Source organism: Lissotriton vulgaris, chromosome 2_1 (genome assembly GCF_964263255.1).
Source record: "Lissotriton vulgaris chromosome 2_1, aLisVul1.2, whole genome shotgun sequence".
In the NCBI taxonomy this organism is placed as follows: Eukaryota; Metazoa; Chordata; class Amphibia; order Caudata; family Salamandridae; genus Lissotriton; species Lissotriton vulgaris.
In genome coordinates, this window is record NC_141687.1 from 1,454,228,762 (window position 1) to 1,454,251,128 (window position 22,367).

At 42.1% G+C, this 22,367-nt stretch overlaps 1 protein-coding gene across 4 annotated transcripts in view; it reads left to right on the plus strand.

Moving 5' to 3' along the window:
• Window positions 1–22,367, plus strand: part of LOC147732747 (ATP-dependent RNA helicase DDX25-like) — a 1,983,894-nt gene that overhangs the window by 776,993 nt on the left and 1,184,534 nt on the right. For all 4 annotated transcript variants that reach the window (XM_086957315.1, XM_086957316.1, XM_086957313.1 and 1 more), the window contains exon 7: window positions 8,612–8,726. In XM_086957315.1, the coding sequence (XP_086813441.1) occupies window positions 8,612–8,726 (115 nt within the window). The remainder of the gene's footprint in view (window positions 1–8,611; window positions 8,727–22,367) is intronic.

The window sequence follows — 22,367 nt, forward strand, 5'->3', positions numbered from 1 at the left end:
TGAATGCCAAGAAAAGCTTTGTAATGTCCTGCGGAACAACTAAAAATAATTAAAGAAAATTTCAGGCGGGGAGGAGCGAAGTTGAAACTACCCATTCATTTAAATATTTGGGCATTCTTTTTGACAGGACAGGTTCCTGGGCACCAGCGGTTAAGGCAAGGAATCTTTTATACATGAAGTCTATAGCGGCCCTTTTTAACTTCTCAAAAAAGCTGGGGAGAAGGCCTTTGGAAATCATGCTGAGGATTTACCGCGCTAAATGTGTGAGTATAGCCCTTTACGTGGCAGGAATCTGGGGATTCCAAGACTGTACCCCAATCCAGCGTACCGAAAATGCATTTTTGAGGTCCCTATTGAGCGTCCCAATTAACGCATCTGTAGGAGAGTAGGGTCTGCTTTCCTATGGTCACCCCAATTTCTGCTTTTTGCTTCACTGGTTTTCGACTTAATGTGGCTGTGGGCCTGCTAATCAGACCCACAGCCTGCTGTTCTCTCTAAATTCATATCCATGTTCTTTAGGTACATACCCAATTGTACATTGGGTTACCTTATCAGCCCCTGTACAGTGTACTATAGGTACCCAGGGCATAGGTGTATCCAAGGCCTACCAGGGGCTGCAGCATATCTTTTGCCACCCCTGGCTGGCTATCCAAACTGACACAACTAGCTGATCACTCAGCTGGGGCAAGGTCTTGTAATCACCCCTTGCTTAGATATTGTATACCTATATCTAAACCTATATCTAAACCTATATCTGGACACATATACACCTATAAGTCACTCCTATGGCAGGCCTTTTCAATCCTGGAGGCAGAGTGCTTGGTTTTATGTGAGATGGTGCTCTAGCATGAGCTGAGCCTGTCTGCAGCTGTCGGGACCAACTCCCTTAGCTGTTCCGGGATATTGCCATACCATATACTCTTAAGTGCATTATAATCCTTGCGGTTACTTGTTAACTTTGGTTTGGCTTTATCAAAACATGTTGTGTAAGGTGTCATACACTTTGGAATACTACCCCCTCGCCAGTTCTGGTGACGGGGGTAGCATTCCACCCTTCTAGAGGGAGAAGACATGTTACTTTGCTTAAACGCGGTTAAATCTAACCAAAGCCCCAGCATCACAAAATGGATGCTGCTGCCACAGACACGAGTCTGGCTTCCTGCTGCTGACAAACTCCGGCAGGCGAGGCCTGGGCAAATGGTATCCTGTCACAGGGAAGTGTTACACCACCCCAGACAGGAGATAGTGGATTGTAGCAGGGAGCGTTGAATGAAACTAGACACTGCCTGGGGGGCACAAGGCACCCCATGCATATTCCAGTTCAAACCGGTGCTGGGGCACTCCAGCCCCAGCTCTGGCGCAAAACTGGACAAAGGGGAAAGGGGTGTAACCACCCCCTTCCCAGGTTCCACCCATAGGAGGGACCTAGCATGTGATCCAGGCCCTTGATTTGGAATAAAGGTAGGAGCTGTGCCAATGCAATTTAGATCATCCTACTGAAACTTTGAAACATACATCTGGACCCTTCGACATCCTACTCGACGTAGAAGACTGAAGAATCTCCCTTGTGGTCAAGGAGTGGCCACCCTGTGCAAACAGGCACCATCAGTGCGACGAGACTTTCTTTGCCGTTGCTCCCGCCGTAGCTCGAACGACAGAGACCAACAAGACCCAGACTTCCAACAGCCCGATCCACAGTCCTAGTAAAGCTGAGACCCGTGGAGGCGACGTGAGACCGGCCATCTTGAAAAGTCGACGAAGTGCTTCCTGTGCAGCTCCCGAGGCTCCCTCGAGGCTGTGCTTTGGGGTACGAGAAGCCCCAGCCCCGAGCAGCTTTTGCACCAAAGATCACCTCTCCACACTCGCTGCGTGGGGCCCTTTTGCATTTTCCTGCTCGACGCGTTGTACGGTCGATTGCCCGTTGGCTAGTGGCCTCTGTGACGACGAAACTACAAAACTACACTGCTGGTCTGGTTGCTCCAGACTGGCCCCAGCCCCCTTGAAAAGGAGCCATTGATCTGACCTTCCCGGTCCGATCAAGAAGACATCTTCGAATCCTGCGTGGGTTGCCCTTGCCAAGGCTTGGTGACTCCGAATCGAGTACCAACACCGCCGACAGCAAGAGCCTTCGTGGGACAGCTCGTGTTCACCAGCTGGACCTCCTCGATCCTTCCTGGTCCATGTGGCAGCGGAGACAAACACCTCAACATCACCTGATTGCAACCCAACATCGCCTGGTTCCTTCCTGGTTTCTCGCTGGTTACTGGCTAGTGACCTGAACTCTGTACCCTCTACTTTCAGGTACTCTACATCTTCGATCCACCCTTCGATCCAACCGGACTCTTCTCTCCTGGCCTCCTGCAGCATCTTCATCTACAGGCTCCATAGAACTCCACAACGAAACCCGACACACTTTGGGACCTTTGCACCCGCTTCCTGTGGGTGAGGTAACGAGTTAACTCCGTTGCTCCCATAGGGGATTACACCTCTAGTGTCCTAGTTAAAAGTGTCTAAGTTCTAGTCCAGTCGGAAGTCTCTGAAACCTATAACTTTCTGATTTTTACGCACCATTGACTTGTATGGTAAACGCGGTTGCCTATAGACTCTGCACCCGTATCCTGTGGGCCTCTCCCGACCTAACCTTTGCTAGTCTAGTGTATGCCCAGCGATTCCCAAGGCACTAGGCCTGTTCATTGTTCGGGACGTGGTACTTATACCACATTCTTAATATATGGTTTGAGTGGCCACCCGGCCTATGCATAATTGTGCAGCATATTGTATTTATACTGTGTTCTTTGTTTAACGCTTGTGCTCCTGTGCTCATAAAGAGTTAAGGGGATTATTCTAGAAATAAATACATATATTTCACAATATATAACTTGTGTGGTGTCCTTTCATTTGGTATTAAAAGGATTGCATATGGTAAAACAGCTGGCTTCACATGCCCTCTTGAGTTAAGCCTAAGACTGCTTTAAGTCCATGCTACCAGTAGGATAGCTTGTCTATAAGGTTGACTTACACCCAATCACCATAAGGGTCGTTTGGACTGGTACAAGGTGCTCACTAGAATTAGTGATTATCATATTCCAGGCCAACTTCTCACAGCATCTGTTTTTAATTGCCATTCTGAGCTGGGAGTCACATACATCTATGACCTGATTAGGGCCCAGCCAGCCCTTTTATGGCATAGAATGTGGACTACGGAGAGTTCTACCCTAAATAGGGATATAATGAGGGATGCCATGAAACTAGATAATACCCGTCAAATTCCATGGCTAAAATATGTGGAAGATCTTATGCATGATATCGCCCACCCGAATATTTTTCCCTGCCTGATAGCTTAAATGACATTAAACATAAAGAGTTCAAAGGACTCATTATGGCCCATCTAGAAGATAATAGGCTAGCTCTTGCCTTGAACAAACCAACAGTGATCAATCATCAGCTGATTATAACCACGTGTAGCATCCAACTATACTTGCAATACGTACCAAGCAAGATACGAAAGATATCTCTTGACCAGATTTAGATTTGGGACTCTCCACCATCTGATCTCATACCCAAATATCAACGACTGGTCAAGAAACTTATGTCATTGCCCGTGTGACAACGTATCACAACAAAGTATGATCCACGTGGTTTTATTTTGTAAGTTTTACCTCACCGAAAGGCAAAGATGGTTAAAACTATTACTAATAAAGGGAGGGTGGAGGCAATGTTGTCCTGCTTTTATTTACCTGCAGATGTTGGACAGTTTTTATTATATTGGCTCTATGGCGGTATTTTTTAAAGAATGTAATAGGGATCCGGAAAGTAAGCAATCTGTGAACTCCGGGGAGTTTTCATGTGATAATCTTTCCAAAGGATGAATTATATGTCTGAAAGTATAGTATGAAATTACTATTGTAATCTAGAAGATTGTTGTACATAGATGTATTTAGATCATGTTATTAGAGGATGAACTTGTTTTTATATGCATGTATGCTTTTATGATTTTACTACTTGAAATCAAATAAAGCTTGTTTGATTGATTGATTGAGTCAAGTACTACGTAATGAGAAAGGTTGTAGAACAATGAACTTGAGAATTTGTGAATGGAGTCAGGGTGGTGTGATGCTCCAACTCCCATAACTGACCAATAGAAAGTCAAATCCTGTAAATTGTTTCAACTAATGTGGGTTGGACATGTAAGTTTTAGGGTATAACTGGGGTGCCTTTGGGGGTATGTTTTTTTTGAGGGGGCTAGCTTGGCACAGGTCGAGTGCAGAGGAGAGAGGGGTGATTTTGTTGCTGTCCGTCGGTTTGCAGAGAGGCCTAGCTGTTCCTATCCCCGTCATGATTCTTCGAAACTTTGTTTCCTGATTCTATTTCAGGGCACCCCCACCATCTCCTTGGCCAGGGGTGGTATTTCACAGATCCTTTGGATTTGTATTATTTCTGACTAGTACTTTTCATAATTATTTGCAAATGTATTTTTGTCTCTGAAACCTTTGCCTCTCCATCTATCCACTCTGTCATATGTATATTGTTTCGCATTATTATATTTCTGAAACTTTTGTCTCCATCTATCCACTCCCTCATATATATATATTGTTTTGCATTATTATATTGCTGACACCTTTCTCTCTCCATGTATCCACTCCGTCGTATGTATATTGTTTTGCATTATTATATTGCTAAAACCTTCGTCACTCCATCTATCCATTCCTTCATGTGCATATTGTATCATTGATGAGAATGACACGGTTTGCATTTCATTGATTGTTTTCTTTCCTTTGTGGGATTCTTTGTTTGCATTGTAACCTGCATGCGATGAGCATTGAATATTCTCAAAATCTTGAGATAAACTTTATTAATCTTACGAAGAGTCTGTGATTATTTAGCTAGATAGATAGTACTAGTATTACCATCAACTACTCAACTAATTAGTCCGTCGACCGAGAGGAAAGAGTGTTGATATATATATATATATATATATATATATATATATATATATATATATATATATATATATATTTAGTTATGTATTTCAAAGTCTTAAACAGGAATCAGTGAAGGAAACAATTTTCCCTTCACTAAAAACTTGACCCCCAGCGCAACAGGAATATGAGAGTTGGGTGAATGTGTATGAGCCATTGGTAAGAAATAATCAATGAGTATTGATCCCTGATAAAGGGTAGCGCTGGATCACCTTTCAGGTCATACTCCTAGCTTTCATTCTTAAGGATTCCTCTTTGAGAGTAGAAACCTTTTCTCAAAGCTGTACATGTATAGACTAGCAATACGTGAGCCGAAGGTACTGGCCATCTATGTTCCCTGTATTTGGAGATAGTGTTTCTTCAAATTAGAAGAAATTATCTTTAAGTGCCATCATAGCACACTGTATAATAAAATGAAGAAGGGTGGTGGAATCCCACATCTCAGGTCTTAACATTTCCTCCACATCTCTTAATGTAGCATCTTGTGGGATGTTTGTGTACAGGCTTCCAGATCAAGTGTAATTAGTCGGTTGGTTATAGTAGTGTTGATGTTCTCAGTTAGATTAACCGCATCCTTAGTATCCTTAAGAAATGTTTGTTCTGATCCAGCGCCAATCAGTGATCGATAATTAATAACAATACACAGGCCCATACACATTCACCCAAACACTATCTGCTGAAATGACGCTGGGTTGAGTTTCAAGACTAATGAACACTCAAATCAGTTGTTCATTATACAGGCTCATTTATAACACTCTAAGGGCCAGATGTAGGTAAATCTGATTTACCGACTCATAAATACCGACTCATACCGAATCGGTATTTAAGAGTCGGTAAATTTGAAGGAGGCAGATGTAGGTAAAAAATTACCGAATCTGTAAGAGTCGGTATTTACTGAATCAGTAAATACTGATTCTGTATTTCCCATTGATTCATATGGGCCTTGAAGCCCATAGGAATCAATGGGAAATACAGATTTGGTATTTACCGATTCGGTAAATACCAAATTCTGCAAGGGTGCAGGGGGTGTCACTTTGACACCCTCTATCACCCCAATTCCGGACTTGTGTGCCATGTGGCACACAGACATGCCCTAAGGGCATGTCTGTGTGTCACATTGTACAGGTGTGCATGCACAGATGTGCATGCACACCTGAATTCGGTATTTTACCACCCAATAGGATTGGGTGGTAAAATACCGATTCTTAAGGGCCTGTGGCACTCTTAGGAGTGCCACCTACGTGTGGATATTCCGAATCGGTAAATATACCGATTCGGTATTTTACCGATTCTGTAAATTTACCGATTCGGAAAATTTACAGATTCGGTAAAATATAGGCCCCCTACATCTGGAAACCCTAATGCCGGTCGGTAATGGCCGAATTCGGCCGTTACCAACCAGTATTAGGGCTCCTACATCTGGCCCTAAATACCTAACTGAGCCTGCATATCAACTTCTTTCCTCTGGTTGATGGACCGAAAGTTGAGAAGTTGATGGTAATATTAACTATCCATCTATCTATAATTTCTAAATAACCACAAACTCAGCATAAAGTTAATACATTTTATCACCAAATAATGTAGTAAATATAAGCTCAACATGTACAGAGATCACAAAGCAAACAATGCATTAATCACAGAGAGAACATTTATCAATGTAAACTGTGTCAAACTCAGATCAAATGCATATGAAGGAGTGGGTAGATAAAGAGACAAAAGTTTCAGAGACTAATACATTTGCAAATTATTATGCAAAGTACGGATCATTTAGCTAATACTAACCTAAGGAATAATGAAAATTCCACCCCTTGGCCACAGTGATAGTAGGGAGTTCCCCAAGATAGATTCAGAGAACAAAGATTCAGGAGTCTAGATACAGGACAGGAGGTAGGCCTTAGCAAACCGACAGACAGTGACGATCTCCCTCTAAGCTTCTTCTCAACCGTGCCTCTCTCCATCCCGGGGGCACATCCATTATACCCTAAAACCTACATGTCCAACCCACAGTAGTTGAAATATTTACGAAAACTCAGTCTCTCATTGGTTGATTCGAGGGGTGTTCTATCACACCACCATAGTCACGATCATATTTTCGTAATGCTCTGTCTTTCATAAATCACACTATATTAGCCACGTCCGATGACTTCACATTTCCTTCGACAAATAATATGTTGCAAAGTACTACACATTCATTGTTTCTTGCTGTCACTCTCTGCGAAAGAGGTTTGTACATTTCCTCCCGCTCTCATGGACACATTCTTGTTACTTGGCAGACAAATGCTTTTCGAAGGTCTCTCAGCCATAGCCTTCGCCGCTTCTCTCTCCGAGCTCGATTTTCTGCTTATTAAATGATTTTCCCTTTTAACCCATACAGACATGCAGAAATGTAGGCCCATGCGTTTCTCTACAATGAATGGAACACAGACATTCATTTTACGAAATGTACTTTTCACTGTTTACCACTCACCATTGCATTAACCCATATTATGTTCCTAGCAAAAGCATTAAATTGCAAAAGCAGCATTATTTTATTATATTTAAAAACAGAATGCAAATGGGGCCTAGTCTGTCATGCACTAGTCTCTGCATTAGTGCACGCATGCGCAAAGCATTTCCCTGTGATTTTGTGTTTGTGCATGTTAATTTTCACAACACATTATTAGTAAAAGTTACTGGAGAGGTAAACCAAGCAGGTTTAATCTTCTCAAAACCCTGCTCCATCAAGTCCTCTTAACAAACGATCTTTTATCCCAAAATTTAGGGAGTGGCTCAAGAAGAGATCCAATCCCTGAAACAGTATGCTTCCCCAGTGATGGTCTCTCCTCTTTGTGGATTTTGGTATGTTGGTAGAAATACAGTTTTCTGGGTTGTTGGTAATGAGGAAATCTGCTTCCTCCTTAGTAATCCATCCAGACACCTCAGCTTTATACAGTATCCAGATCTTCTCTTGAAGTCTAGAGGAGGAATCGTGGTTAATGATTTTGTAATACGTACTGTCCCTCAGTGCACTCAAAATTATCGCCTGTAATACTCAGTGGAAGGGATGACAGTTGTTTCACACTTATCTGCTGGCAAATAACCCACTTGAGGGGCCCTTCAGTCATTGCAGCGACGACCCATTGAGGAAGCATGCCACCCAAAGGTGGGTGAGGGCTTGTTTTCCCTTGAGCTAATACTCTCATTGACCTTATTGGAGCTGGATTTTTAATATACTAACTTGGACCCCCAATTTAACGGAATACGTTTTTAATACTGTTACATTTGGACCGGAATTTGTCAGTTTACCTTAATTAAAAATAAGAGCAGGCTGTAGCCTGATATCCATGAAACCGAAAAGTGGATTTCAGGAGTTTGTCCTATGAGTAGACAGTTCTAGCAGCATTCCAGCAGAGATGATATGCTTCATGGCAGTATTTTCTTTTAGTTAAATTAAAAGAAAATGTTCTATAGTACTCGTCCTCGAGAATTTAGTGACTGTTACTCTGACCAACTTCTTTGCAAATTATTAGTTTTTATATATATGTATACTTTATTATTTCTCAGTATTGATGTCAGAAGACATTTATATTTTGATTTTTATGTCCATAATAAACACATTCATACTATTTATTTTCCATTTTGTAACCCAAAAGTGCCTCTGCCTGTGCCCCACCTTTGAGCTGGCGTTGCAGACTGGAAGTGTAATCGAACAAATGGGAAAGTTCTGCACAGAAATCAAAGTGGTTTATGCAGTGCGAGGAAACCGACGTAAGTGTAAACTTTGGATTATATGGTTTGTACTCTACAGTTTAGTTAACGATCAGTAGGCTGCAGAAGCTCTTTCAATTCAATGTTGTGAAATTTCTTAACCCCTTCAGCGCTGAAGTCAATCCCACTATCTCGCCCTTTCACACCACTGCTGTGCCTCTGTTTTTGATGCTTGAGATGTTCATACGTGAACCTTCATAACGCTTTTCACAAAAGATATGAAGGCCAAATGTGAGTTTTCTTCCAACCATATGTTGGAGATTCTAAAAGTATCTGGCTTTCGCAGGAGGGAACTGTAACCTTTATTTTAATGGGATTAGAGCCCTGTGCATAAAAGTGTTTTATTTTTTTAAATCTAAAATGGGCATCAACAAAAAGTTTGCTGTGCTAAGATCGCTCTCTTCCCAGCTTTCAGTAACTGGCAATGTTTTTAAAAAAATCATAATTTTCAATACTTTTACCACAGTTTTTGCAATTTTGTAAGTGGTAGTCAATATTTCCTATTTTTAAGAGTAGCATACTGTTGAGTCCACCAGACTCTGCAAAATGCATGATATATATATATAGAATTGGTTTTTTGTCTGAAAGCATGAATTTCCCATAGCCAGCAACCGAGCTAAAGCTTAATATATTTTTCATAGTGTACCAACGGTGAATCTATTTATAAGGTAATATCTTATAAATGAAAAATGGGTGTTGGAAATGGCCCTTTTTGTAGGGTTATCCCCAAAGTTTTTGCTTCTTCTTCCTATTTTTTCCTGACCTGCTGTTGTGGGTTTTAGGACTCTGGGCACTTTACCAGTGCTAAAGTGCATATGCTCTTTGTGTACATTGTGTTATGGATTGGTGTTTACATGATTGGCATATTTGATTTACTTGTCAGTCATTAGTAAACTGCACTGAATATGCCAGGGCTGTAAATCAAATTCTACTAGTGGGCCAACAGCACTGATTGTGCCACCCACATGAGTAGCCCTGAAAAGGTAACCCAGACCTGCCACTGCAGAGTCTGAGCACATTTTGTAACTGCCATGTCGACTTGGCAAGTGCACCCACTTGCTAGGCCCTACACTTTCCTTCCCTTTTCTTACATGTGAGTCACCCCTAAGGTAGGCCCAATGTACCTCTGTGGGAAAGATGAAGTGTATGTGAAAGGTAGGATATTCCCTGATGTGTGTTGCATGTCCTGATAGTGAAATACTGCCAATTTCCTTTTTCACTATTGAAAGGCTACCTGGCCCATATGCGAGTTAATTTATAACATCTTATAATTACAACTTCCCATTGAGACCATATAGAAAAATAAAGTTTAGTATGCTTGAACTCAGAATCTAAAGATGCATTTTTTAGTAAAGGGGATTTTTACATTCTGTGTTTGAAAATACCACCTTTTGAAAGTAGGTATTTTCTTGTTTAGCCATCTTGTGTGCCTCTGCTAGGATGTGTAGTGACTGTCTGGCTTTGGAGTGACAGTGGTTGGGGATGTACATTCTCTTAGACGGCCCCTGGGGGGTTGATGTGTGTCCTACCTTTCCTGAATAAACCCTGTCTGCCTGTGACAATACTGTCTCCACCTCCTGCCAGGAAGCTGCACCAGAGAGGACAGAACTGGTTCTGGCTGGGCACAGACACTCTCTGCTTGAGAGGACAAAGGATTTTGGGCTATAAAAAGTTGGTCCCAAACCCCTAAACTTTAGAACTCGCTGGAATTAAGGAACCTGCCAAGTAGAAGAGCTGGTAGGAGGAGTACTGCCCCTTTGCTGTGTTGTTGCTTTTTGGGTTGGCCTGCAGTTGCTGTTTCTGTCTTGGGCAGTGAAAGGACTGGAGTGAACTTTCTTTATTTGTGCTGAGTATCTCAAAGGGCCTGAAATCGAGCTGGCCTCCCGTACTGAAGTCTCAGGGACTGCAAAGACGTCACCAACCTCTGAGTACTGCTTCTGGAACCGCTGTTTCAGTTGCCACATAGAAGGGAACGGCAACTGACTCCGTCGCCGACTCTGTTGCTGCCTCTGTGTCGTGACGGCACTGCAGACCGCACTGTCCATATCTCACACCGCAAGTCTAGTCTCACCGACGACAACTGCTGCTGCCACTGAGCCGCTGCTTGCTCAGTGGGCACTGCAGTCCGCACCGCCTTGCTTCACTTCGCCATCCTGGTCTCACCGATGCTGTCGCTGCTACTGACTCGACACCTGTGATCGCATCGTGGTTGGGGGCACCGCTAGTAAAGTTTCATGACACACTGCCTCGTCCCACATGCCCCGTCTGGACTGACCGACACCAGCTCCTGCACACTGGCTTTGTCGAATACATCACAACCTGCCAGCACCGCATGCAGCACCCTCTCGCCCTGCACCTTAAGCCTTGGTCTCACCGACGCAGTCTGAACGATTGTCACTGAGCCGCTGCCTGCACCGCATCAAGAGGACACCGCGCACGGCACCGCTTACATTTTGCAATGCAACCGGGACGGTTGCTACGACCGTCCCGCACCTTCGTGTAAGCCGCAACAAGAAAGGTAATGTGACAGAGTCTGTTCACGCTTTTGCTGGCCTGTATCGACTCAGTTGGCTTGAACTGTTAGACTGTGTTGTTTTCAGCATCACAGTAGCCCCGGATGGAGCTACTGTCTCATACGAACTGTTTTTTTGAGGCATTTCTGCAGTTTAGAAGATATCTTGCAAAGTATCTATTTTTCAAGTACTGTATTGCGGATTCTTTATTGTTTTTGGTCTTGCTTTGAGTATATAAAAAATTGGATATTTTTCTAAACTGGTGTGGTGTCTTTTTGTAGTGCTTTCTCTGTGTTACTGTTGGTTATGTGCAAATGCTTTACACACTGCTTCTAAGATAAGCCTGACTGCTCCTGCCAAGCTACCAAGGGGGTGAGCAGTGGTTATTTTAGGAGTGTAACTCCCTTATCCTGACTCGAAGGAGGGGTCCCTTCTTGGACAAAGGTGCAAACCCTTGCCAACTAGAGACCCCCATTTCTAACAATGGGTATAAAGGAAGCTGTACATTTTTTTATGTGCCTACTAACCTGAGTTAGAAATAGTGGGTTGTTGTATGACTCTGCATTTAGGGCTACCCAAATACCCTGATTTCAAGGGTAGCTTGCAGAATGTATTTGTTCTTCACCATTGTTTTAAATTTAGAAACCGAAAACAGGATGAAATTCAGAATATAATAACAATTGTTCCACTGTTCTGTATTCCCACACTCCTCTCGATTTAAATTGTATTCCACTTGTGTGAGTGAGCTAATCTCTTGTGAAAGGAAAGGTCCACTAATGCAACGAGGAGGCATCAAGATTTGTTCTTCGAATTTCATTCTTCTTGGTGATGTGATGGCTGCAGTACTTGGACATATGGTATGCCTACACGTAAGGAAACCTATTAAACCCATTCATTTCTGAAAACTAGACTCACTGGAGTCTAGGATGGTGTAACTTGCCTGGATCCCAACTTTTTTGTATCCAGAATGCCTTTAAAAACTTAAACTTTTGCTAAAAGCTCACCCTTTCCTCAGGAGTCTGCAGGGATCACAAATTGTCCTGTAATAGTAGCATCCTTTAATTGTATCTGCCTTAGAATATATATGTAGGGTGTACCAAAAACCTCATCTTCACGCACATAGAGACTGGAGTTAAGCATTTGAGCGACATAATTAAGATGTCCCCAATTCTCTTATGGCATAAGGTATGGACAACAAGGGAAGCCAGTTTTAACAGGGACCTCCTGGAGGATTGTCTGGCCCTAGATGGGGTTGCAAATTTCCGATGGTTGTCGTACGTAAGATCTGTACTTAGTGAGATAGGCCTCCCAGATTATTATGTAAAACCTAGAACCCTGGAGGGCGTATCTAGATCAGTTCTCAAAAAAACACTGACCTCCCATCTGGAAACTTTGAGATGGAACGTTGAAAAGAACAAACAAACCATCTTAAACTTTCAAGAAATCACCCCTAACGAAGGCATGCAAATGTATCTAAAAGTGGACCCCAGCCCGTACCACAGAATGCTTTTGTCCCGTCTCCGCCTTGGGATTTTCTTTCGTATGGTTTCTGTACCGGAGATGAATAACTGGTCCTCATTGAAACTGACATGTTTGTGTGACAATACCGCATTTCAATCTAATTTGCATTTAATGTTTTTTTGCTCTTTCTATTCCACCCCCAGAAAATTCTATCTAAAACCTCTTTTAAACCGTTGGGGTGTAAGAAATTGTAGGCCTGCCTTCTTAAGATTGTTAAAACTTGAAGACGAGCACGTGATTTTTGCGGTATCTTGTTTTTTAAGATCTTTAATGTTGTTGCGGAAAACCATGCGGTAAAACATTCTTGCTTGGGTCCCTCTATGCCTATTGTGTTGGACAGCACAAATTCCATTTCATGTTGTATTGTACTTGAATGAATTTTTAATGACTTGATTATTACAATTGCTGTTTGTTTAACTGTTAATCTCATACGCAAGCATTTATTAATTGTGATGTTTTAAATGTATGTGTTGTGCTTTTATGATTTTACGAAAATCGAATAAAGCTTTATATACTGATACTGATATATGTAATCATTTTAATTTAGTAAAACATATCAAACCATTACCAATTGCATAAGTGTGTCTTGCATGCACAGATTTACAATATCGCACAATATTATCAACGTAAAATTCTAACTTTAATAGTATTTGTGTAGCCACATCAATAGAATACAGTAATTATTTTATTATACCTTATAGTTAATCTCTTAGTACCGCATTTGGCCCTATTTGTATTGATCCATACTTTCATTTGCAGTTACTGACCAGTCACCTTCACCAGTTTCAGCTGTAAAGTAAGCACTCTGTTGAACTCAGATGTTCTTAGGCTGCAACTTCTGGGGTTGAAGAGTATCATATGATTCTGCTCTATTGTTGCATGCAGTCATGTATTTGATCCAGACTTATTCCTGACAGTCAGGAACCATATACCATGTGACAACATCTTGTTGCGTGCTTATCTAGGTTCCTGATCGATACTGTGACCTTATGCCCCTATTCGGCTATAAATCCATTTATTCCCTATATTGGCATAACCGTTCAAAGTGCGATTTCCTGAAAAGTCATCTCTGGCCTCACACGAACAGAGCCACATTCCAGCATGACTCTCTGCTACTTCCTTTGCGACCAATTAGTGCAATGACAGAGCAGCAGTCACTATCTGATATTCCTAGATAACACTCCGAGTTCTTCAACAAGATAAAAACTTAGCAAACCTGGAAATCCCCGCTTGCTATGTTTTGATTAGTAATGGAACTCCAATGAGCAACTGATAACTGTCACTTCCTAGTGACATCTTTAATTGACGTCTTATGTCCAGCAAACTTGCGTCAAACCCGGCACCTGTCAGGTATAAATATTACCAACGTTGCCTTAAGCAATGCGAGTTCGTTGCCTGTTGCTGATGCCAGCTGCCTGCATGACCCTGTGTTGGTAAATCTAGCACTCTGTCACTGCAGCCTGCTATCCTGTGGTGGTGAAGCTACTGATTACCATTATCGCCGCCAAAGCGCGACCTATGGTGCAGTACGCTTAAGGAGCTGAACAGCCGTCCCTCTGCGAAGACATCCAGCAGATTCCAGCTGCCCGCGGACGCTGTCCCCCCTCCTTCCTCGACGCGCTGAAGAGAGCCGCTGCCTTTCTCGTGCAGAGAAATCCAGTCCCGGCGCTTCCGGTTTACCCTCGCGGGTGACTGGGATATCGAGAGAGACCCCTGAAGGAGATTCCAATCCTCCATCATTCTATTCAGAGGTATGGTGTTGACTAAACCCTTAGACGAGAATTCTTGAAACAAACCTTGGCAAAACCAACTTAACTTAAGCTACTTACTTACTCCCCCTTTTCACGTGTTAGGCTTAGGTCAGGCACACTGGGGTAGGCTTAGTTAGAAGCACCAGTTGAGTATGTTAGCCTAATGTATATATGACTGTATATATGTTTTATTACTTTTAACCATTGTATGGCTAAGAAACCATATCAATGCTTTTACAGTTCTATTTCGCAATACTTATCTTACTGTACGTACTTTTTATAATAACAATTATTGCAATTGTGGCAATACATTTCTCTTGTACGAGAAGAAAGACTGTTCAATAAATGTTAACCCTTTATTGACAAACGCCCGTCTCTCTATTCTCTACATACTGTGAAAGTAAACTGCACTAGACTGACTGAGTGAAATGCATGTCTATTGTTTCACACGACCCTAGAGATCGACTCTTGATCTGAGGAGCAAAGTTGTCATGGTGCACGGTTGTTGGAAAACTGAATCCCTTCTTGTCTGTGCCAAGGAAGCTGATCACTTCCTATGCAGAGAAGAAAGTTTCCAGTGACCTCTGAGCTAGTTGGTAACACAACCCAATTAAGTTTAGCATAGTCAGTGGAGGCCTGGAATATCCGCAGTTCCACGTCGATACTACTGTTTATGTTATTCCAATGCGCAGGGCCTAGTGGGAAACTAGGAACTACACTACATGGCGCCCAACGTTTTGGTAAGGCGATAAACTAACGCAAGACTTGTAGAGTAACTCAGTCGAGCATATTTCACACCCCTTTCTCCCGTGAATACTCCAATAGACGTCTGGAGTGGGTGAAAGGTTAAAATCCGCCCGACCTTAGTAGGAAGAGATTCCTATGTAAAGCTCTGGTTTATTCAACGTTGAAGGATACAGTGTTCCAAAATATTGTGCACCTAATCTTTGTCTCCTTGGAGACCTACTCTGCAAACCTGCATTTTTAAAAATGTCAGTAGAAACCAACGGAACCTCTGGGGCCGCAGTAGACGCGACTCAGCAAGATCCCGAACAAGCAGACCCGGATGCTATTATCATCCCGGTTCACTTAAGAAAATCTATAACTTTGAAACTTATAGAAAACGGACTGACACCTCAAGGTGGTACAGTAATTTTCGTGATAGAGGCTCACGAGTATCGGCAGACAGAGGTATTCTATTCATGGATAAACTTTCCAGCGGCAAACGCTAGAACACAAGAGTTTCACTATTACAAAATAGAGGAACCTCCGGGAGAGTACGCTCCTTTCGAGGAGATTGAAATCCCACTTAAATTTCAAGAGCACCTGCTCTGGTTTAATGGCGCCCTAAAACACAATGATCACATAACTAGGCTCGGTCCACTAGGTAGACCAGGAGCCACGTGGCCGGTTCTAGCCAGCTACACACCACATCCTGACATTGTAAAAATGTCTAAGGAAGAGCTGTTAGCACAGCTAAACACATTAATAAAAATACATAGGCAATTAGTCCAATATGTAATGCGGACTGCAACAGTCCAGCCAGCTGTTAATTCACACCAGCTGACCCCTCACCAGGGGAACACAAATAAAATTACACCACAGAACATACAGTCATGTCTTGGTAAAACACCCGTAAAACGGGAACAAATTCCTTTCTGGTTAGCCCAGAAAATCACTCAAATAGAGGCAGTATTTCCTGATACTACCCCTATTGAGAAACACAGAATCTTGACCATCTGCCTTCCTATGGGAATCGCACCACACGTGGAGGACTGTGACACTTGGGGTACAGTCTTTGCTTCCATTTATACAAAAACACACGGTGTTCCGTCTATGGCGGTAATACCAGAAGTACTAAAACAAATTCAAAATGAATTCGGTCCAGAGCCCGCTTTAAATCTAGGTATGAAATTACTGAAAGATTTCAAGCAGGTCACGGCTATATTATTAGCCAACGTTAAAGGAGAAGCAGCATCTGTGGCGATTCGCCAGAAGTTGAGGGAAACAGATATAAAAGATCCTGTTGAGCTTGCAAAAATCATAGAAAAATGCTATGAAGAATTAGGTAGAGACAGCTTGGGTGGGAAACCAGTAAAACCCCAACTGCTCGAAAGTCCTGAAAAATTATTTATTAAAAATAATTTAAATACTCCTAAAAAGAGCTGGGATGGAAATAAACAATCCACTCCCAAGGAAAAAGTTTTCCAGTCCAGAGGAAGGTCTCCTCGACGGAGGGAAAGAACTCCGACTCGAGAACACCAGTCTCCCCAGAGGGAGCCCTCTGAGAAAAGATATAACCTTAGAAATAGGGATAATCTGAAAAAACCTGATAGATATCAAAGTATTGATACACGTCCCTCTCGATCTCTTCCACAGAATTCGGAAAGAAGAGGACGGTCAGACCCAGGAGAGCACACCAAGTCCAAAGACAAGGAACCTGCTCAGAGTAAAAAATCTCAATTTCCTAAAAAGAAGGTAGCCAGTATTAGAGTAATCAACCATGCCGAGAATACTGAGGACACAGTTGAAAAACGGGGAGTGGGCATTGACAATGTTGGACAGTGCAGCAGAAATCGGTATAGCGCGCAAGAACTTGATGAGTCATCTGGAGACAGTGGACACGAATGAATACATTCAGGTTGAAACTGCCGACACCAGACTTAGCGAGCCCCATAAAATATACGAAATAACATTGCGTATGGAGGGTGATAAGACTAGGAAAATTAAGGGTCTATTTTGGGATAAGCTCTCAAAAGGCTATGATATTCTGTTAGCTGAAAAAGATTGGCCCCCGGAGTTTGTCAGGGAGTGCCCTCGTGGCGAAGAAGTGATTATGCCTGCCTTCTCGAATCACATACCGATTCACAAAAAATATACATATGCAAGGAAATGGGCAGTGGCCCAGGCACCTGCATTATATAAAAATCATGTAGGATGGGATGAGGATTCACCGCCTCACAAAATCCAACTAAAAAGTGAACCAACTGCCCAACGGCAGTATCCCATAAAGCAAGAAGCTAAAAAACAGGTCAGGGAGATCTTAGATCAACTTGAGTACCAGGGGGTGATTGAAACATGCACCTCTCAAATGAACAATCCTTTGTTTCCTGTCTCCAAGCCAGACAATTCATATCGTCTAGTTTTGGACTACAGACACCTTAATACATGTTGCAAAACTTTTGCAGTACAAAACTCGCATAGTGCAGCCCTAATGAATAATATAGTTAGGAAAAAATATAAAACGACATTAGACATTTCTAATGGTTTCTTTTGTCAAAACATTGCACCAGAAAGCAGATATTTGACCGCTTTCTCCGCATTTGGGTCGCAGAAAAAATTCTGTCGACTCCCACAGGGGTTCAAGAACAGCCCAGGACTATTCTCAGCTAGGGTAACAGAGTTACTACAAATCTATGATGATGAAGCATTATCTTACGTAGATGATATTTATCTCACAGACGACGACTTGGATACTCACTTGAAAAGAGTGAACACCAATATACTTGGGTTCGCAGCAGAGGGTTACAAATTCAACTTTAAAAAGTCCCGAATTGCCCATCTGACAGTACTGTTTTTAGGGTACGAATTATCAAGTGAAGGGAAAAGCCTAGCGGACAACTTCTTAGAGAAGTGCGCTGTACTCCAAGCTCCAAAAACGCTGAAGAATTTACAATCAATACTAGGTTTTCTGAATTTCGGAAGAACTTACATACTAAATTACGCAGAGAGGGTTAAACCTCTCTACGAACTAATTAAACCTGATTTCAAACAAATCAATTGGACTCAAAAACACACAGAAATTTTGAGATCACTGCAAACAGACATGTTAGCAAAAACAAAACTAGATACACGTGACAACACGATCGATCTTGTAATCCGAGTCATCCCAGGAAGATGCGGATTCACGTACCTAACCTCTAATGAGGGAGAAAAGGTACCTATTTCTATTAAATCTCACTTGTACACACAAGCAGAAAAAACATTCAGTCGCACAGAAAGAACTGTGAATGCAGTGCAAATCGCATTAGCAAATGAAAGAGGACTAGCACACGGCAAACGGATTAATATCCTTGCAGCGGAATCCGCCTTCGAGGCGCTATTCAGCCCAGTAAACCTGCCTACAGTGTCACTGGATCCGAAATGGATACAGTGCATAGATTCTCTAGGAGCGGAAGACGTAAAATACTATTTCGCCCCACAATACAAAGAACTGAATGATTTAGAATATGAAGAAGAATATCCTCTGCCAATCGAAATTCTGCCTCTCCCACTATATGCCTGTATTATCTATACAGATAGCTCTGTACAGCATTTCAACGTAGAGAGAAAATCCTACGATGCAGCATGTGCGATCATTAAATGTCGTTGGCTGTGCGGTAAAATCAAACCGAAAATAACAAAAACTGAATCAGTGAAGTACTGTTCGGCTCAAAGAACTGAAATCAGATGTTTAAAGATGGCGCTCGAAAATGCAGAACGCGAATTCCCCACACTTATAGTGTGCGATTCTCATTTTTGCGTAAATTCTTACAACAATAAACTGCAGAGTTGGATCGAGAACGACTACAAAGATGACACTGGTGCCACAATAAAGCATAAAAAGCTCTGGAACGAGGTAGCTCTTTTACACAAAGAACTACAAAAGACTCACGTGATTCACGCACAGAGTCTTCAACGTGATGGCGTTCACGTTGCAGGGAATTCATTGGCTAATACAGCCACCGCGGAAGCAACTAAACCGGCTTCCGTAGCCACAAAAAAGCGTACAGATAAGTACATAGACGGGGAAACCATGCTGGCAGTAAAAACGACCGTAAAAGGCGACTGTGCAGCACTACCCGTAAACTATCCACTCAATTATGCATACATAATCGATGCAAACTCCGTTCCTTTTGCTCGAATCCCTGGAGTGGGGGATAGAGTAATTCCAAACACGAACAGGAGAATATTTTTAATAGCAGACGCACACATGGGTTTGGTTCTAAGGCACAGAGAGATCAAGGAATCACTGACTGAATTACAATCAGTATTCTGGTGGCCGGGAATGAGTGTAGAACACCAAATATATGCAAACAACTGTGAAAACTGCAATAGGGATCGCAGTAGCGAACCTAGCTACCGGCTACCAATCAGAAAGAGCGTAACGCTGCCTACAGCCCGTCCTGCGTCCTATTAATAGTTAAGACGAAAAGCACTTAAAAATGAGGCCTCCATCGCTCGGCTGACGCTAGAACGGTTATAAAAGATTTGCGAGTCTTTATCGGCACATACGCAATTACCACGTTCCATTCTGACCAGGGTCCTGCTTTCAGCTCTCGAGCCTATAAGGAGGCCATGGCTAGCATGGGAATTGGGTTGCGATATTCTTGTCCGTCGCACCCCGAAGGGAATAGTGTGGTAGAAAGAAAAAACCGTGACATAAAGCAATCTATAACAGCGAAGGTATTAGGTTCAGGCGCTGGGTGGGTCAAACATTTAATAAGTGTCCAGACTAGTCTTAACAACATGCCAAGAAATTCTCTAAAAGGTTTCAGCCCATACGAACTATTGTTCGGAATTAGAATGCGCGTTCAGGACCTCGATAGTCAGATGTCAGTGGTACAAGAAGAAACAACGCAGTTTGATGTAAAAGACCGTTTGGCTGTTTTACAGGAACTGAATGAAACAAGAAAATCCTTAAGCAACGTAAAGTTAAAGCAACAGCCAAGTACCACTGACGAGGCACCACCCGCAACAGCCCCAGCAAGGCCTGTCTGGATTCCAAAGATTTGGGATCTAGTCAGAGAAAAAATAGCGGTGAAGAAGGAATTTGGGCCTTCTTACAGAAAAGCAGTACCTGTCTTAGCAGTCACCGGAACAAGATCAGTTGTACTACCGCCCCTTGCTGGTAAAAAGGAGAACAGAATCGTGTCCATCGATCTGGTAAAACCACAAGCATGTGGCCTATAATCAACAGTAGGCCCAGTGGACTCCCAAGAAACAACAGAATACCCAAACTTGTAACAATCCAAGAGGTTCAAACTGAAAGACTCATCACATTCGATCAGCCTGCAGTGCACAATGAAGGACTATGCAATAATGCCATGGAACTCGTGCCTCTTGAAACACAGATTGAAACAGTTCGTCATGAAACAACACCAGTCTACAATGATGTGGCATCAGAAAGTGCTACCGAGAGACAGATTGAAAGAACAATCCCATCAATTGACAGAACTGCCTCTGGTTATTTCATCAACTTCGACAACTTCTCTGAAGATTTAAACGACCCCGAAGTGATGGCAGAAACAAAAAATTCTTTTAAAGAAAAAGCAACGGTACTCTCATCAACTGAAGGAAATCTACCTAATTTCCCCTTGGCTAGAGTTCTGGTTCGGTCTAGGTGTATTTTTCCTCCTGCTTTGGCTCATCATGGTACTGTGTTTGGGAAAATTCATTGAGGGAAAATATATTACAATGGACACAGCAAGTCAGAACATCAACCTAGTCCTGAAACCACACAGATCATCCCACGTGAAGAAAAGAGAACTGTCAACAGTAAATGTCACAGCAATTCCAATACCTGGTGGGGTAGTATGGGAGAAAACAGACTATGAGATATATGGTCCGGTCGAAATCCTGAAGTATCCTCATCAACTAAAGGTTTCCTTAAGTGACTTTGTGACACCTAGTACATTCTCTGATGATTGGGACTTTAACAGTATTAATGACATGATGTCTGATTTAGTAATGTCAGCTAGATTCACAGATCATGATTATTTACAAGGTTCATCTAGTTATGAGCAGTTATTCTGTTACACCCACTATGGGGATCATTACTTGCATAAATCTGCACAGCCTAGAAATGTTTTTATGTATAATCAATGGGAACATTGTTCTACACCACCTAAAAGCAGTTCTAAAGCATTTTTTGAGAAATTCAAATACTTCTCAGGGTTTAACACCAGTGATGCAGAAACGTTTTATTATAAACTGTTAGATAAAACAGGAATGAAAACAATGCTGACAAATTCTAAATTGATATATTCAGAAGCATTTTATGACAAAATGATGACATTTGGTTTTGATTATTGGAAAAATAATATTGAAACGAAAACAATTTGGGGTACAAAAGATTGGCAGGTGCAAGGCATTGAAGCACTGTTTAGAACCTGCATGATACCTGAACAAATGTTGTTTTTAAATGACACAATACACCAAACATCTTGTCTTGGCCTAGCTAAGAACAAAGAACTTAAAACACCGTCTATACCAAAGCCAATACCTGAGAATACAACTACAGATATTGAGTTAGACGTGTCACAAATTTTACATTTCAACAGAACACATCCTGATTGGAAAAAGTGGTTAATCTGGCCTACAGACACAGATAGCTGTCAAGATAGATTCCTGAATAAAACACAGGGTTTCAAAATGACCAGATTAGACTCAAGATACTCCCAGAGACAACATCCAGGGATTATAACAACATACAGTGTAGGGAAGCTCTGCCTTGAATGGCTAACCTCGTCCACACTGGCTGAAATTAAGCAACACTTGTCTTTACTAAAAGATGGTGCTGATTTGCGCGATTTCATTCTTGGACCACGCAAACAGCGTCAAAAGCGTTTCATAGCGACCAGTATCTATGCTGCTTACAACGAGGCTTGGAAAGTAAAGCAAATTGAAACTGCTGAAAAAATACGAGAAATTGATCGTATTAATTTGGAGAAATCACTTTCTGTGGTAGACAATGGGTTAACGACTCTGTCTTCCAGAATATATTCTTTGGACAATATTGTATCCTCTGCCTTTGATGTGATAAACAGAGATTTGCTAATGTTACAACATGGCCAGTCTCAATTACGCTCTATTAT